Source organism: Macaca mulatta, chromosome 15, assembly GCF_049350105.2.
Source record: "Macaca mulatta isolate MMU2019108-1 chromosome 15, T2T-MMU8v2.0, whole genome shotgun sequence".
Classification (NCBI taxonomy): Eukaryota; Metazoa; Chordata; class Mammalia; order Primates; family Cercopithecidae; genus Macaca; species Macaca mulatta.
This window is the reverse complement of record NC_133420.1, coordinates 103,238,779-103,256,722: the sequence shown is the minus strand read 5'-3', so window position 1 is coordinate 103,256,722 and position 17,944 is coordinate 103,238,779. Positions and strand designations below refer to the sequence as shown.

The window sequence follows — 17,944 nt, the reverse complement described above, 5'->3', positions numbered from 1 at the left end:
TTTTGTTGTTCTGTTTTGTTTTGTTTTAGGCTTTTAGCAGCCGGAAGCCACGGTTTTTAGTTTCTGTCTCTACTGATAAGCAGAAAAGAGGGAGGAGGGAGGGGGCTTTACTGGCACAACCAGAAACAGAAACTAAGAACTCATGACTGTATTCTCTCCCTTGGACACCCCTGATGTAAGAAAAATGACTAGGACTATTCCCTACAGCCCTATTCCCAGAGATTTACTCTAATAAGAGAGTAAAATAATAAACAACATGAAAATAATGATGGGGTCAGGACACACGACCTCCAATCAAACACAGGAAGGTCACTCTGACTCTCCCTCACCCCTCACCCCTCACCCAGATGCAGGTCGTAAGACCATTAAGTAAAGGGGTGCCCTCCCTATGCCAGATCTCTGGAGACAAATGGTCACAGAGAAGAATCTGAACAAACAGGCCTTGCTAAGTTCCCTCTAGCTTATTACCACTGGATCACACTCCGTGTCCTATCACATTTCTCTACAACTTTCCACTCTTCATCAAACCTAGCATAAAAATACCCAAGTTTACCTGTTTGTTTGGGTCTTCACTTCCTTATGAAGGCTCCTGTCATGTAAAATTTATATTAAACAGGCCAGGTACAGTGGCTCATGCCTGTAATCCCAACACTTTGGGAGGCCAAGGCAGGTGGATTACCTGAGGTCAGGAGTTCAAGACCAACTTGGCCAACATGGTGAAAGCCCGTCTCTACCAAAATTACAAAAATTAGCTGGGTGTGGTGGTGGGCGCCTGTAATCCCAGCTACTTGGGAGGCTGAGACAGGAGAGCTGCTTGAACCCAGGAGGCAGAGGTTGCAGTGAGCTGAGATCGTGCCATTGTACTCCAGCCTGGGCGACAAGAGCAAACTCTGTCTCAAAAAAAATTTATATTAAATAAATGTGTATGCCTTTCTCCTGTTAATCTGTCTCTTGTTATAGTGACCTCAGCCTTGACCCTAAGATGGGTAGAGAAAAAGATATTTTTCCTCTTTTATAATAACAAATGGTACAAACTTCATATAATACAGAATTTTTCTTTTAAAAACTTTAATGTATTTATTATCACATTTACTCTCATAAGTAGATCAATTTAAAAATGGCAATAGTTAATTCTTTTTTTAGGAAGAACTCAATATCTTACAAGGAATCATTTTTCAAGTAAGATGAACTAGTTTATTGTATCCATAGAAAAACATTTTATAATAAGAGAAACAAAGTTCATTTTCTTACAAAATTAAAACCATTGACATAGCATCACAGTCAAGAGCCTCGCCTCCAGTAGTCAGAAAGTCCCGTGTGTGAATCCAAATTCCGCCTACTAATCACTGGCTATGAGTCTTTACGTAAATCACTTAACCTCCCTTAAGCCTCACTGCCCCTATAAATTAACATGGCAATATTAATAGTACCTACTCTCTTAGAATTGCTCTGATGATCGAACAAAATTAGATAAGGAAGTGCCTAATCCCATGCCTACCCAGCACATAGCAAGTGTTCAATGAGTGCTAATTACATTATGGCTGTTTGTGGCCAAATACATTCAAATATACAAAAACATTTAAAATATAAAAGTTTTGTTGGCTGGGCACAGTGGCTCATGCCTGTAATCCCAGCACTTTGGGAGGCCAAGGCAGGTGGATCATGAGGTCAGGAGATTAAGATCATCCTGACTAACACGGTGAAACCTCGTCTCTACTAAAAATACAAAAAATTAGCCAGGCGTGGTGGTGAGCACCTGTAGTCCCAGCTACTTAGGAGGCTGAGGCAGGAGAATGGCCTGAACCCAGGAGGTGGAGCTTGCAGTGAGCTGAGATCATGCCACTGCACACCAGCCTGGGCTAAAGAGCGAGACTCCGTCTCAAAAAAAAAAAAAAAAAGTTTTGTTAATACCATTATTTTTAACATTGCTGTCATAAAATTATAATAATTATTAAAGGGCTCTAGTGTCCCTTTTAAGATTTTCCTGCATTCCATTAAAATGTTTCAGTTTCTATTTTCTTTTCTACAGGGAAGCTATTGTGACAAGGACTTTATGAAATAAATGCCTTTTGATTAACTTTCTTTTACTTACCTCGGAAATATCACCAAAAAAATCCCCATAAAACAGATCAATGGGAGAGTCAGATGCTTTGGGGTTGATCAGGAGGGCATCAAATTCCTTGCCCACTTCAAAGTTTCCAATCTCACCATCCAGGCCCAGGGCTATTGAGAACAAGTGAATAAACAGTCAGGATTGCAAGCCATCAGACCACACTAATGTCTGTTTGTAAGGACAGATTTCAACATGTCGCTAGGAGAGAAAAAAAAATAGTGTCTTAACAGTGAGACAGAAAAGCACTCTCATTCTAATAGGTCACAAGACTTCTTACATAAAGCGGAGTATGCATAGGAAGGCAAAATCTGAGAATAAAAACAGTTCCCTTCATTACTGTATCATAACTCTGATATGTCTCTATTTCAGCTCTATCAGTGCATTTCATAGCCCAGCTGGTCTATGCTTTTCATTTATCCCTCTAAGAAACGTGATGATTAACATAATACCTTTATTCTTTTTCCCTTCTATTCTCCCCCCTACACTCCAAACTCCTTGCATTGCCTTTTTTTGTTCTTTCTGTTCCATGAAATAGCTGACAAGATTTATTTTCATGGAAGTGAAATGAACCTTGAATAAATAAAAAATAATTATCCTTTTGCATATTTGTCAATGCAGGCATATCCATCAGAAATTCCTTAGTTTAAATCCTCTGAATGGAAAAAAAAAAAAAGCTCACTTCTCAAAGTGAACAGATTCTGATAACTCAAAAGTCCCAGGGGCTTTTGAAAACAGACCAATCTCTTTCCAACCCTGAAGGTTTTCTGGTCACCAGAGAAGAATGGTTTTTTAAAACAGAGCACAGGCCAATAATATCTATTGACTTGGCTCATCTCACAGCTACAACTCATGTTCCAAGATTATTGGATACCAAGGAAGAACATCTCTCATTTTTATGATTTAGTTTCAGAAAGATGGGGGTAGTTGGCTTTCCTCGCCAACGGAGGTATTGGATCTAAAGTTCCTTAAAGCCTGTAATCTGAGGAAGGTGTACACTGGGGTCACAAATGGAAGCATGAATAAAAGGAAGGTTAACCAGAGTGCAGTATTATTTATTTCAATTTTCACATGTGTTTGTTGCATTCTATCACTGCTAAGATACACTTTCATGTTAAAATACTGAATCGATTACCTTTGTTAGGCATTATCCAATACATTATATTTCTACCTATAGGTATCCAAAAGTTGTGGCATTTCTCTAAACACTGACTTAGAAATCTTACTTGTTCTTAAAAGGTTCTTTAAAGGGCAACTCTTTTATTCTCAGAAAAGAAAAATGGCTTTTTAGCTGAAGTACTCTCTTTAGCAAGACAGGGGTATGAAAATAATCCGAAATGTTAAAAGGAGCCAGGTGACTCCTACTAATTGTATGGGGAATGACTGAATGTAATAGAAAATCATTGGAAATTCTCTCCTCCTTCACTGATTACTCGACTTCTTTTTGCCCTTGACAAAGCAGCATGTCAAGTATAAGTTTTTAATGACTGACTTCAACATAAAATTGTTGCACATTTAATAGACCAGATAACCACGTGCAGTGACTAGGGTTTAGGCAAGGTTGATGGTATATATAAACCAACTGGGTTGTTCAGTAGAGCCTGGAGACTTCAGGAATGAACTAACCAAAAAAGACACAATTCTTTTCAGTGAATTTGTAAACTGATATAATTAAAAATTGTTGCACAGAGATCCCACTGGGCTGGTAAGTGACTCAAATGCATTTCAGGAAATGCGGTTTTGCTGCCTTTGGAGTAAATGTTGGTTCTGTGAAGATCATTTTTGCTCATCTTGATCTTCTTGAGAATGAGTGTAAAGGCCATGGCAGTGCTGGGAAAATGCCACACTTTAAATGTGGATCCATTCATCTCATTTTACTCTGACTGTAGTAGAGAAACAAACTAAGGAAGAGAAATTCCATGAGTAAGCCCAGTGACCCAGAAAATAGATTTAAAAGCTACACAGCAAAGTACAAATGACTTGGTAGGCGCCCATGCTGGCTTGATCAAAGAAACAGGATACTGATGAAGTAACTCACAGAGAGCCTAGAATTCAAAAAGCACTATTTAAATACGACTTGTTTGTACCATGAACATAGATGGTAGAATAACTACTCAAACTCAAATTCAGATGTGAAAGGACAATGGTGGTGTGGGTGAAAGGTTGTAACACTTATTAAAATAGTGAGTGATTTGAAACTTGGGATTTTGGAAAATGAACCATAAGACTTTGGGAAATCAAAAAAAAAAAAAAAAAAAGCAAAAAACAAAACAAAAACTAAAACAAAAAACAACCCTGTACTTGTTTTTCTTGAAATGTGCTTATGGTGTTCATTCTAGTCCCCAACACTCAGAGAACATCTGAGAAGTTTCTCTTCCCAGGATAATCTTGGCTTCGATCGTCCTCCATTTGTAAGACTCAGGGTATCTATCATAAATCTACAACCAAATATGTTTCTAAATCTATATCTACATTTTAATTTCTCACTAGCTACCTATGGTTTCATGCTGTGTTTCACTATCATCCATTCTGATTACATTTATAATTCTAAAGTGACTTAAGGGAATACAACGACCAATTTTTATTTTTTTCCATAACAATACAGTTATACCTGAGAACTGGAAAAAGCTGATGAGCAATATTTGCATATCAACCAACTAAATTTTTACATCTTTATCCTTTTAAAGAGGTTTGAGGAATTAGTGTACTTAAGCATATGAACCAAATACATGGTCTTGGCAGGGATTTATACAGGAAGATACTATAGTGGAAGGGCAGAAGGTAAGAAATCTGCATGCTGGCATCAGCTAGGTGGATTCAAATCATAGCACACTGTGGCTTGACAGCTGTGTAAGCCTCATTCAGGCTCCTTGTTTGTAAAATGAAATGAATAACAGTGGTTGTGAGGATTAAATAACAACACATATAAAGTATGTTGTATGATTCCTATCACAGGGAAAGAACTTAGTAAGCCTTGGTTACTATTTTACTATCACTCAGGCCACTGGAGAGCAAGTTACCTCACTCAGTGGAAAAACAGATTCTTTAATTTATTTATTTGGAGACAAGGTCTCACTCTGTTGCCCACGCTGAAGTGTAGTGGTGCAATCACTGCTCACTGCAGCCTCTACCTCCCCGGGTTCAGATGATCCTCCCACCTCAGCCTCCCAAGTAGCCGGGACTACAGGCACACTCCACCAAGCCCAGCTAATTTTTTTATTTTTTGTAGAGGCAGGGTTTTGTCACATTGCCCAGGCTGGTCTCAAACTCCTGGGCTCAAGGGATCTGCCTGCCTCAGCTTCCCAAAGTGCTGGGATTATAGACGTGAGTTACTGTGATTCTTAGGCGCCTGGCCTAAGAATGGATTATTTTAAAGAACTCATATCCATGTAACCAATGTAATATCCATTAAAACAATCAATATGATAACTGTATCTCAGACATCTATTCTACCAAAGACAGTGAAATCACCGAAGGAATGATTCCTCCGTCAGTGAACTTCACTTTACTGGCCGAGTTCTGGGTATGTTACATGAGATGAGATCGTTATGAATATTGGATTTTCCTAATATCAATCATGCACCTTCATATTACATCCAAGGACACATATCAGCATGGTTGTATATTGTGTGAGAGAAAAATGTAATAGTCATTACCTTGGCTTCCTCCAAGAGTAGCTAGTCTGAAGACTTCTTTGAGGGTGAGGCTTTTCTCATTTACCTTATTAATTAAAAGGATATTGGAAACCATCACTGCTCTTCTGATTGCATCAAGCATGGAATATGAATAGCCACCAGCCACGTCTACAGTAGGTAAAATAAAACCAAAACAGTAACCTTGTGAGGATAAATGGAATAATACATATATAGCATTGTTTTTATGACAGACATTCAGTCCTTAATATACTTTTTTTAAAAGCTCTTAACTATAAACACAAGATAGCCATAGACTAAGATTTAAAGCAATTCAAAAGCTGCAATTAGTTTCAAATGCATACTTGTATTAATTTCCTACAGCCGCTGCAACTAATAATCACAAATTTTCTAGCTTAAAACAGCAGAAATTTATTCTCTCACAATTTGGAGGTCAGAAGTCTTAAATTAAAGTGTTGGCAGGGCCACGATCCCCACAGGAGCTCTAAGGAAGAATTCTGCTTTACTTCTCCCAGCTTCTGGTGGCTCCTGGCATTCTTTGGCTTGTGGCAGCATCACTCCAATCTCTGCCTCCATCCTCAAATAGCCTTCTTCTCTTCTCCCTGTGTTTTCTATTTGTCTACCTTTTCCTGTCTCTTCTAAGGGTATTGATCACTGGATTTAGGACCCACTCTATTTTAGAAGGATCTCATCTTGAGATCTCTTCCTTAATTGTATCTACAAAGACCTTTATTCCAAATGAGGTCACATTTACAGATTCCGACAGACATATTTTAGGAACCCACACACAACCCACCACAATACTCAAATGGTTTAAAGAGCCAAAAGAAACTCTTATCTCTGAAGAGTCCATGAACCCTCACAGAAATTGTTGAAATATGCTTGCACAGTTATAAAGATAATTTAGATAATATGTGGTTTAAAACAAGCTCACGGTTCTGTTCACTAAAAATTTATCCTAACCTTGTTCTAATCCAGATGAGAACTTTGGGAAATTAAAAGCCACTTCTTTATAATTTTTATGAAGAGCTTTTAGAATAAACTTGTATATTTTGGGAAATTAGTGTAATAAATGAGCAATGCTAATGTAGACAGCTCTATATTTTGGTAGGCATCATTAAATGAGGAATGAGATTTTAGTGATTTAAATAAAGTCCCTAATCATAATCAAATGAAATACAACCTTTAACAAGAATGAACATGGAGTTAAGTGAGTTTATATAAATAGATTTCAAGTAAGTTAGTATGTTTTATCAAAGGAAAACACATTTATAGCTAATAAAGTAAGCTTCATATTTCAGGTGTCCCTTCTGTCATTTCTAGGTAGGCATACGTAATTGTTAGTGCCTCTACATGTTGCCAAAACAAAATAATTGCCTATTTAGTAGTAACTCTAGATTGTAGCTCAATTTTATGCTCAACTATCTTACATGTCCTTAAACTTGTATTTAAATCAGAGAATCACCCAGCTCTCTAAAAAATTTCATTACATCTACTTAAGTTACTAGTCTGTGTTAATATGTAGTAACCATCCCTTAAATCTTCATTTTTATCATAGCTAGGAAAACAAATACTAAGGAAACAAATACAATTTGGGAACAACACACATTAAGCTTTGAAATATTCTGTCTGCTGCTTCCTTCTTTATTGCTAAAACAACAAAAATGTTAAATGTAAATAAAGATGGAATAAAAATTATATCACTATGTGGCATGAAAATATGTAAAGACTATATTTTATAATATATGGGTAAAGACTGGAAGTAAACATAGAGAAATGAAAGCAATGCAGTTAGGATGGTGTGAATATGGAAGATTTTAAATACCTGCAGTTTTAAAAATAAGGTATAAAACATCACAGAAAGTAGCATTTTCCTAAATACCTACTCAAAATTAACCTTACAGAAAGAATAAGGATAGATTAGGAAATAATGCTATGCAATTTACTGGAAAAAAATTGAGAGATGCCTTATGAGGTTGATTTAATCATCCTATATTCTTCTGGTTGTCAATGTTATGTCAGTAAAATAACTGTAAACCAAGAAACAATTTTGTGCTCATCAAAGAAAGAACCCTGGGCTGCATAATTTCATGGTATTTAGTCAGGACCATTTGTGTAAGAGTCAAGCCTTTTTTTTCCAGGGATTTCCACTGTGATAGTAACTTGCTGATTCTTCCCAACTGGATTAGCTTTGTAGTTTTCCCCTTCCATCTACAACACATTTAATGTAGGTGGAATCCCTACTTTATCATATGGCTAGAGGCACTGTGGTAGGATGGAAGGAGAAATCATGAATATCTACATTTTACAGACCTGGTTTTAAACTGTGCACATGGAACTTTTTGCTTTGTGGACCTTTCATCAGTAACTTAGGACCTATGAACCTCAATTTTCTCAGAAAATAGAAATAACATCACATATCTTTTTTTTTTTTTTTTTTTTTTTTTTTTTTTTTTTTTTTTTTTTTTTTTTTTTTTTGAGACGGAGTCTCACGCTGTTGCCCAGGCTGGAGTGCAGTGGCGCGATCTCGGCTCACTGCAAGCTCCGCCTCCTGGGTTCACGCCATTCTCCTGCCTCAGCCTCCTGAGTAGCTAGGACTACAGGCGCCCGCCACCGCGCCCGGCTAATTTTTTGTATTTTTAGTAGAGACGGGGTTTCACTGTGGTCTCGATCTCCTGACCTTGTGATCCGCCCGCCTCGGCCTCCCAAAGTGCTGGGATTACAGGCTTGAGCCACCGCGCCCGGCCAACATCACATATCTTAATAACTGCAGAGAAAATTCAAGTTACATAACCGAAGTGCTGAAGAATGAGGGCCAAAGGGTGGAAACTCTGTGGAGGAGGGAGGAAAATTGAAGGATTTTCTCAGAAGATCTGTCTCCTTACCCCACGACTCCCCCAGGACCATCACAATGAAGATGGTACTGTTACTTGCTCATCAGAGTCAATATTTGGACACTATTATTTACAGGAAGACTTTAACAAAATTATACAAGAGCAAAAACTTAAGCCGGAGGACAATGGAAAGACTAAAAAATGATTTCATATGTACGTACTCACTTCCTAAGCATTCATTCACTTATTCAGCAATCATTTACTACACCCCTTACATGTATTTGATTTACTGAAACACTTGTAAATAAAACCTATGGGCTCTCCACATGAATGAGCTAACTATCTTGTTGGGGAGAAAGAAAAGAATCATATAAACAGACACATATTAACAATACATTTTTTTCACTTTAGTGATCAAGAAAATGGAGATGAAGGGGCCATATTGATCGGATGGTGAGGGAACACCTCTTTAAGGAAATGACATTTTAATCTAAGACAAGAATGAGAAGAACTCAGCCATATAAACAGAGGCAAAAAGGGCATTCAGACAGAAAAACAATGCATACAGGACTTTCGAGAGAAGGGAGTGCAATTTATAGAGAGGATAGCCAGGGTATTCAAAAACCCCAATCTATTCATAAAAGATAGCCAGGGTAGGGAGGAGAGAGTAGTGTGAGATGAGGCTGGCAGTGGATGGGTGTCAAACCAATGCGGAGCTTTGTGGTCTTTGTAATGAGCCTTACACATTCAAAATCCCATTGAAGGGTGACGAGCACGAGAGGGTGCCATGATCAGATTTTCATTGTGATTCTTTTGTAAAGAGGAGAATGGACTGGAAGGGCCTAGGATGGGTATGAGACCCATTAGGAAGCTGGTGCAGCAGTTCAGCAAGAAACGATAGCAGCTTGCATCAGGTGGTAGTGACCAATGAGGGGAAAGAGGATGGTTCCAGGAGATACTAAGGAGTCATGAGGTTGGGCATCATGCTGGAGAAGAAGTGAGGGAGAAGAAGGTCCCAAAGATAATGACCAAGTTTCTAGTTAGAGAAAATGAATTCTCTAAAAAGGAGAGCTATTTTAGAGAACTAGGTTTGAATGTGTTTTGGGATAGAATGAAGTTTGGGGGTTTCTTCAGGAGGGGTCTAAGAGAAGGGAGAATGTAGTTAGTTGAAAACATAGGTTTAGAATTCAGAGAAGTCTGGGCTGGATATAAAAACCTGTGTGTCATCTGAGTATATTAAATCATATGAAGCCATGGTTGTAGATGGTACCTCCTAAGAAGAATGTGTAAAGTCAAAAAAGAGACTGCCAAAGACAGCCTTGTAGCAAGCTTTCAAATGGCCAGGAGGAAGAGAATCAGCCTTCAGAGAAGACAAAGAAGGGAAGAACGAAGGTGCTTCATTGGATTCAAGATAAGATTATTTGGACAATGGAGAGAACAGTCAATCATGGCAAATACTGCTGAGAAGTCCCATTGGATGAGGATAGAATGGCAACCTTTGGAGCTGGCAGCAGAGATCCCAGTGGTAATACCCACAGAAGAAAAAAGCAAAGGCAGTTGTCATGGAGGGTGGGGCAAGAATCCAGACTGAATTTGATGGAAGAATGGAAAAGAGCCTAGAAAGTAGTGACAGTGTGGATCCCCACTCTTTGAATAAGCTTTGCCATGAAGGGAGGCAGACAGGTAGAGCAGGAGCAAGAGGAGGATGTCTGATTAATAATGGGTTTTGGGCCGGGCATGGTGACTCATGCCTGTAATCCCAGCACTGCGGGAGGCCAAGGCAGGTGGATCACCTGAGGTCAGGAGTTCAAGACCAGCCCGGCCAACATGGCAAAACCCTGTCTCTACTAAAAATACAAAAATTAGCCGGGTATGGTGGCATGTGCCTGTATTCCCAGCTACTCGGGAGGCTGAGGCAGGAGAATCAGTTGAACCCGGGAGGCTGAGGTTGCAGTGGGCCGAGATTGTACCACTGCACTCCAGCCTGGGAAACAGAGACCCCATCTCAAACAAAGAAACAAACAAACAAAGGTTTTGTTTCTTTGCTTAAATGTTTGTGTACCAGCAGGAATGATCCAGCAGGAAGGAGACACTGATGATATAGGACAATCTACGGCCAAAAGGAATTAGTTTATTGAGATGCTAGGAGAGGGAAAGACAACAGAACACATACTGGGGTATGTTGGTATTTTTGCCTTTGATTGGAAGAAGGGCTTTGTTGTTTTTGTTTTTGCTGTGACAGGGAAAAGAAGAGAAAATGCCAGCAGATGCAGAAAGGTGTGTGAATTTGGTGGTGGGAGATTGAGGGAAGGATTTCTGGTTATTTCTATTTTTTCAATGACTTATGAGATGAGGGAGGCCTTAAGCTAGAAGTTGGGGTAGAAAGTTTAAGAAGAAATGAGAAAATGCTGTCTTGGAAAAAGGAGATACATGCTTATTACAGACTAATAACTGTCTCTATTGCCCAAGCGGAGGGCCATTTGGGATTTGAGAACAAAATTTAAAATGAAAGCCCACTGGACGATTTTCTCCAGAAACTTCCAGATGCTCCACTGACGGTACTGAGAAGGGAACTTTAGAGATAGTCAAGGGTGGGGCTTTTGTGATGTGAATACCAAGAAAATGAGAGAAATATGGGAAGCGAGGATGTTTCCAAGGCAATGATGACACTGATGTACTCTGACATCTAAGAATTCGAATTAGAATAATGGACTTTGAGAAAGCATAGAGTCACTGGAATAGAGTCTACAAGAGATCAAAGAGCTGTTGCTTTTGGCATAATGGAAGAAGTAAGTTCGGATAGGGAACTGTCACTGAAAAGTGAGGCACTGGCTCCATGTACGTTGCTTGTTTTAATGAGTTTAAAGGTCTTGTTGATGTAAACTTTTTCTATATGTTTAAATTTTTCCTTCAGATGACTATTTTTGGTTATTTGCTACGTTTTCTTTGTTTTTATTTTTTTCATATTTCACCTAGGAGGCATCCTATCTTTAACATTCTTCAAGTAGTTATCTCTAATATTTTTATACTGAAACGTCTATAGTAAAATGTGTGTAATTCCCTTTTTTCTGAGACAAGAATTTTTTTTTTTTTTTTTTTTGAGTCTCTGTCACCCAGACCGGAGTGCAGTGGTTTGATCTTGGCTCACTGCAACCTCCACCTCCTGGGTTCAAGCAATTCTCCTGCCTCAGCCTCTCATGAAGCTGGGACTACAGGCACGTGCCACCACGCACAGCTAATTTTTGTATTTTTAGTAGAAATGTGTTTCATCATGTTGGTCACTTGCCAAATATATCCTCCTCTCAGCCTTACACATAAAGTACAACTTCTTGGGTTTTGTTAATAAAATTAGAAGACAGAATTATGTATTATACTTGGAAAATTCTTTCTTGCAGAGCATATATTATTTTTTTAAATTTTGTGATAAAATACTGAAGACATTCAAATGACATAAGGAAAGCATAAAACCAAAACTCAAGGATGTAACACTCAGTTTTTAAAATAAGTACCATGTATTTAGGTTCCAGGAACCTCTTTCCAGCCTGAGGGAAACATCTTCCTGATTTATGTTGCCATTCTGATAGGTTTTTAACATTGTGACTATTCTCTCTTGAGATATATTTTTGGCTTTTACTTTCCTTTTTAAAACTCCTTTACAATTCTTTGATCTTCTTATTCTGATTGATGTTAGCTTTCCATGACATCATATTGTACCATTATTTCCCAACATGGCCCTTCACTTGCCTCATCTTTCACTGAATGATGTAGATTTTCAAGTAAGTTTTTCAAAGGGTTCCTAGGGAAAATATTTTCCAAGTCTTTGTATAGCTGAGAATTTTTTTGCCTTCCTACGTAAAGGAGAATTTGGCCAGATATATGATTCTTGGCTAACAACTGCTTTGTCTCCAAACTCTTTTGTTGCCTTTTGGTATTTGGTGTGCCAACAAAAACATCTGAAAGCAAACTGCTTTTTAATTGTTTTGTTGATAAGTGACTTTTTTCCTTGTGTCAATATTTTTGAATTTTTAAAATTGCAATTAAAAAATTTTGCCACAACATGTTCAGTTATGATTTAGTGTAAAACAGGGTAAGCACTTTCAAGGCAGTTCTTTCTTAAGCTCAGAAGAGATTTACCCTTCAAAGCTCTATCGCATCTGTCCCATTTGTTCTGTGTGCTCCATCAGAAAAAACCCCATGTGTTGGCTCTGTGCTTTCTGGGCTTCACATCGATCTTCCTCAAACACCCTCTATCATCTTTGGTTGGCTTTATTCTCCACATCACTGATTTGATTTTCTGCAACGATAATTCTGCTTCTCAGAGCTTCCTACAGGGTTGGTGGGTTTGTCATTTTTTTAACTGAGGTATAACTAAAATACCATAATACATACAGAATTTAGATGTTCAGTTTGGAGAATGTTAACAATTATATAGCTTTAACTACTTTGCAAAAAAACTAAGGTATTAAACATTTATATCACCCCAGCAAATTCCCTCATGGCCTTTTCCTGTCAATTCCCCACATTCTCACCTACAACATTTGGCAACCACTTTCTGATTTCTACCCATATCAGTTAGTTCTGGGTCTGTGAGTTTCATACATATGGAATCACGCAGTGTGTGCTCTTTAAGCCCACACACTGGCATATATTTACCCACATTTTGCATATATCAGTAGTATGTTTTTTTATTGCTAAATAATATTTCATTATATGAATATACCTCAACTTGCTTATCCATCCTCCTGCTGATAGATGTTTCTGGTTTGGGGCTATTATAAATAAAGCTGGTATAAACATCCTCTTACAACTCTTTCATTTATTTATTTATTTAGAGACAGGGTTTCACTCTGTCACCCAGACTGGAGTGCAGTGGCATGAACACGGCTCACTGCAGCCTCGACCTCCCAAGCTCAAGCGATCCTCCTGCCTCGGTCACCCAAGTAGCTGGGACTACAAGTGCATGCCACCATGCCCCGCTAAGTTTTGTATTTTTGGTAAAGACAGGGTTTTGCCATGTTGCCAAGGCTGATCTCTGAGCTCAAGCAATCCTCCTGTTGTGGCCTCCCAGAGTGCTGGGATTACAGGTATGAGTCACTGCATCCGGCCTCATGCAACTATTTCTGCAAATATATATGTTTATTTTTCTAGGGTAAATACCCAAGAGTAAAATTGCTGGGTCATATGTAGATGTATATTTAACTTTATAAGAAACTCCCGAAACGTTCTCCAAAGTAGTTGTACCATCCACTCTCCTTCCAGCAGTGTATGAGTCTACGTACTTTTTAATCTGATTTTTTTTTCAGTTTTCTTCCTTGATTTCTAAAATTTCTAGCACAATCTTTTCATAGCATCATGATTTCCTGTACTCCAGGGATGATGGCAATTTTCTGAAATTTTCTTCTGGATCCTAAAGCAGATCATTTTCAGGTATTTGTTCACACTCTTATTCTTTGTGATATCACTTTATCTTGTTTTGCTATATTTCTGTTAAATTTCATGTGGGTTTCTTCTACCTAATATTTCTGCAAGTCAAGATCTGTCTGCACTTGTTATAGACAGAGTGTGTGAATTGCTCTTGGACCTGCTCTCTATTCATAGTATGAGGTATAATAATCTTCTAAAGTTTACAAATTGAAGGGTAAATTGATACATAAAAGTCATGTTTAGGAAATAGTGGAGTAGAGGGTGACTATTGCAAAAAGGACTAGGTAAAAATGAAATGTCATTCTCTGAGTAAATAAGCTAATAGTTCATATTTAATAAAACATTTAGTCAATACACCAACCTCGCCCTTTCTCTTTTAAGTCCATCTTTATTTATTTGTGTCATGTGCCAGGCAGGCACTGTGCTAACCATTTTGCATGCATTTTAAAATTTAATTCTCTAAACAGCTTGTAAGACAGACATAGTTGTAATTGCTAGTTACTATTGTTGCAGAAATCAGGAAATGAATCCTTGACTAACAACTGCTAGAAAATTAATTTTCTCAAGGTCTTACAGATAGTAAGTGACAGCTAGAACTCAACTTGAACTTTATAGACCATCACTAAACAACCCAAAGTCAAGAAAGGAAAGCCATGTGATGAACTTAAATTATGGAGACCAAAATCCTAGAATATCTGAAAACAATATCTGACTGATTTTTATGCGAATGCTAAATTTTTCATATTAACTGACTATAGTGTGTAACTAAAACTCTTGGCCATTTTTTTCTAATCCCTTAAAGCTTTTTTGTGAAAGTAAAATCACTGATTTCCTCCTTGGACACCTGTGACTTTATGTAGAATTATCACAATGTTGATGATTTAAGGCTTAAATTACAATTGTCAAAATCTTGATTACTTTGATTCCCATAAAAGTGGGAAAAACTTCTAATATATAGCTCTCTTAAAATATTAAAATCATTATGCCTATTATTGTGTTTTACCAATTGATTTGTAAAATGTCTCACTACAACAAACTGAGACTTGAGTTACTGCAGAGAGTGATGAAAACCACCAGTGTCAACATGCACACAGCCTGATGCTCTTAAATATGAGGAAGACAAAGGCATCAAGAACAGAAAACACGTTCTCATGCCCCATACCCATTAAAAATTTTTAATTCAGTCATTCAGTCATAAAAGAAGCCTCACAGAGGACAGCTAGACATTTGGGCCTGACTCATACTTTCAAAGTGAGCAATGCTTGCACACTCTCAAGAAACACAACTAAAATGTGCTGTGGGGAAAGGAAACATCACGAATCCATCACTAATCCATATGCACTTAGAACATCCCTCAGCCTAGTAGACAAGCAGGCTGCCTGTGGATATGGAGAGGTCTCATTTGGCTAAACATTGCTTAAAACCAAAACCAGTTCTTAACATACATCAGAATTCTCAATTCTGCCATAGACTGAATCTGTGCTCACTATGGCAAGGACAAAAAAAATTTCTTTTGAGACAGTATTTGTAATGACCCAGTTACTGAAAACTAAAAATATACAAATCCAAACCATTAACATCTAGCCAGAAGAACAAAACAAAACAAAAGTCAAGGACTGTTTTTAAAATACCTCTGAAACATGTTAGAAGGAATTAATTATCCTTTATAGCCTAATCTTTGAATAATAAACAGGGATAACAGCTTTCAGGAGGTTAGTGTCATCAAAACTTCTCCCTTTGCATACATTTTCTTACTGCTTCTAACCCCTCTCTATTTTGTTAGATACTTATTTTCAAGATATTTCTACTAGATAATAAAACTATTTTTTTTTTTTTTGAGACAGAGTCTCGCTCTGTCACCCAGGCTGGAGTGTAGTGTCACAATCTTGGTTCACTGCAACCTCTGCCTCCCGGGTTCCAGGTTCAAGCAATTCTCCTGCCTCAGCCTCCCGAGTAGCCGAGACTACAGGCGCACACTGCCATGCCCGGCTAATTTTTTGCATTTTAGTAGAGACGAGGTTTCCCAGACTGGTCTTGAATTCCTGACCTCGTGATCCACCTGCCTCAGCCTCCCAAAGTGCTAGGATTACAGACGTGAGCAACCGCGCCCAGCCCAAAACTACTTTAAAAAAAAAAAAACCAAAAACCGGAACAGTCACCCACAAATTAGTCACATTAGAAAGTGACACAGTAGGCCGGGCGCGGTGGCTCAAGCCTGTAATCCCAGCACTCTGGGAGGCCGAGGCGGGCGGATCACGAGGTCAGGAGATCGAGACCATCCTGGCTAACACGGTGAAACCCCGTCTCTACTAAAAAAAGTACAAAAAAAAACTAGCCGGGCGAGGTGGCGGCGCCTGTAGTCCCAGCTATTCGGGAGGCTGAGGCAGGAGAATGGCGTAAACCCGGGAGGCGGAGCTTGCAGTGAGCTGAGATCCGGCCACTGCACTCCAGCCCGGGCGACAGAGCGAGACTCCGTCTCAAAAAAAAAAAAAAAAAAAAAAAAAAAAAAAAAGAAAGTGACACAGTAATCAACCACTTTGCCATAGCTCCAAATGGTGAACTACTAACCTGTACCCAGCCCTATCTTGACTTCATGCTTCAGGACTTCTAGCACATTTAGAAAGCCACTGCTGAGCCTGTAGAGAAGAGCAGACGTCAGAACAAGGAGATCCATGTGGTTCCAATAAAAGACGAACACTAATAACAACGATGGTGATATCACTGAAAATTGCAGTTCCCAATATATCAGCTCTAATGTTGACACAAACATATTAGCCAAATCAGACCATCCAAGTCCTGGAGTAAACAGGATAATAAAAGAGCCCTTAATCTCAGGTGGGCACAAAGCAGGAAGAGCCAGAAGGAAAAGCAGGGGATCGTTTGTATGGGAAAAAAAATGAAGAAATCAAACCTTGCAATTAATACAAAAGTCTTATCTGTCTTTAATATTTTCTAACTGATACATCCTTTTATGTTAGGAAGTAGAAATTATGAAGCATTACCTATTCTCTATGCCTGGAATAATTTGTTACCCTGAATGAGTAGTAACTTACAAGATCAAAAAAGGGGAGTACAACTGGAAGAAGGGGTGCAGCCTAAAGAATCAGGACCTGACCAAATGCTGCCTCTGAAGACAGGGAAAGTAGGAGAGATGGTTCCTGGGCTAAATTTGGGACCTAGTGACCCTGAGTTTAAGAGATGTGCCAGCTTCTTCTTCTTCTTCTTCTTCTTCTTCTTCTTTTTTTTTTTTTTTGAGACAGAATCTCACTCTGTCACCTAGGCTGGGGTACAATGGCACAATCTCGGCTCACTGCAACCTTCTCCTTCCAGGTAGGTTCAAGCGATTCTCCTACATCAGCCTCCCGAGTAGCTGGGATTACAGGTGCCCGCCAGCATGTCCCCCTAATTTTTATACTTTTAGTAGAGGCAGGGTTTCGCCACGTTGGTCAGGCTGGTCTCGAACTCCTGACCTCAGGTGATCCTCCTACGTCGGCCTCCCAAAGTGCTGGGATTACAGGCATGAGCCACCACACCCACCATGTGCTGCCTTTCTAAAGAGACAAAGGAAAACTAAGGTGATCCTTAGAATTCTAAAAAGTTGCAAAGGTCGAGGTGGTCTGCTGGAAGATGCACATAACTCTAATTTCCAAAGCCCCGGTGCATACACAATAAATCTCTCAGTTGTTGGAGAAAGAACAGCAGTGACCATTTAAACAGAAATGTGTCCTAAAGAAATTTAACTTCAAAACTCAATTTGCAAAGCTAGATTATGCTTTAATTTAGAGGATATTAACACCCAGTGGGTGTAAAATCCTTCCACTATCAAGTAACTAGACCATAATTATAGTCACTAAGCTGTACACAGACAAGATTCCCTGTAATGTGTCACTCCTTTAAGTCTGAAAACTCAGACCCTCTGGGGT

The 17,944-nt window shown here is 38.7% G+C and overlaps 1 protein-coding gene across 4 annotated transcripts in view; it reads right to left on the bottom strand.

Moving 5' to 3' along the window:
- GDA (guanine deaminase) overlaps positions 1–17,944 on the bottom strand; it is a 111,971-nt gene that overhangs the window by 5,518 nt on the left and 88,509 nt on the right. For 2 of the 4 annotated variants that reach the window (XM_077966213.1, XM_077966214.1), the window contains exons 10-13: positions 16,590–16,657; positions 5,767–5,913; positions 2,093–2,223; positions 568–870 (exon numbers count right to left, since the gene is read on the bottom strand). In XM_077966213.1, the coding sequence (XP_077822339.1) occupies positions 694–870; positions 2,093–2,223; positions 5,767–5,913; positions 16,590–16,657 (523 nt within the window). In that variant the 3' untranslated portion in view covers positions 568–693. Of the gene's footprint in view, positions 1–567; positions 871–2,092; positions 2,224–5,766; positions 5,914–16,589; positions 16,658–17,944 lie in introns of those variants that run through there. The other 2 variants (XM_015117899.3, XM_015117900.3) reach the window with 1 other exon arrangement.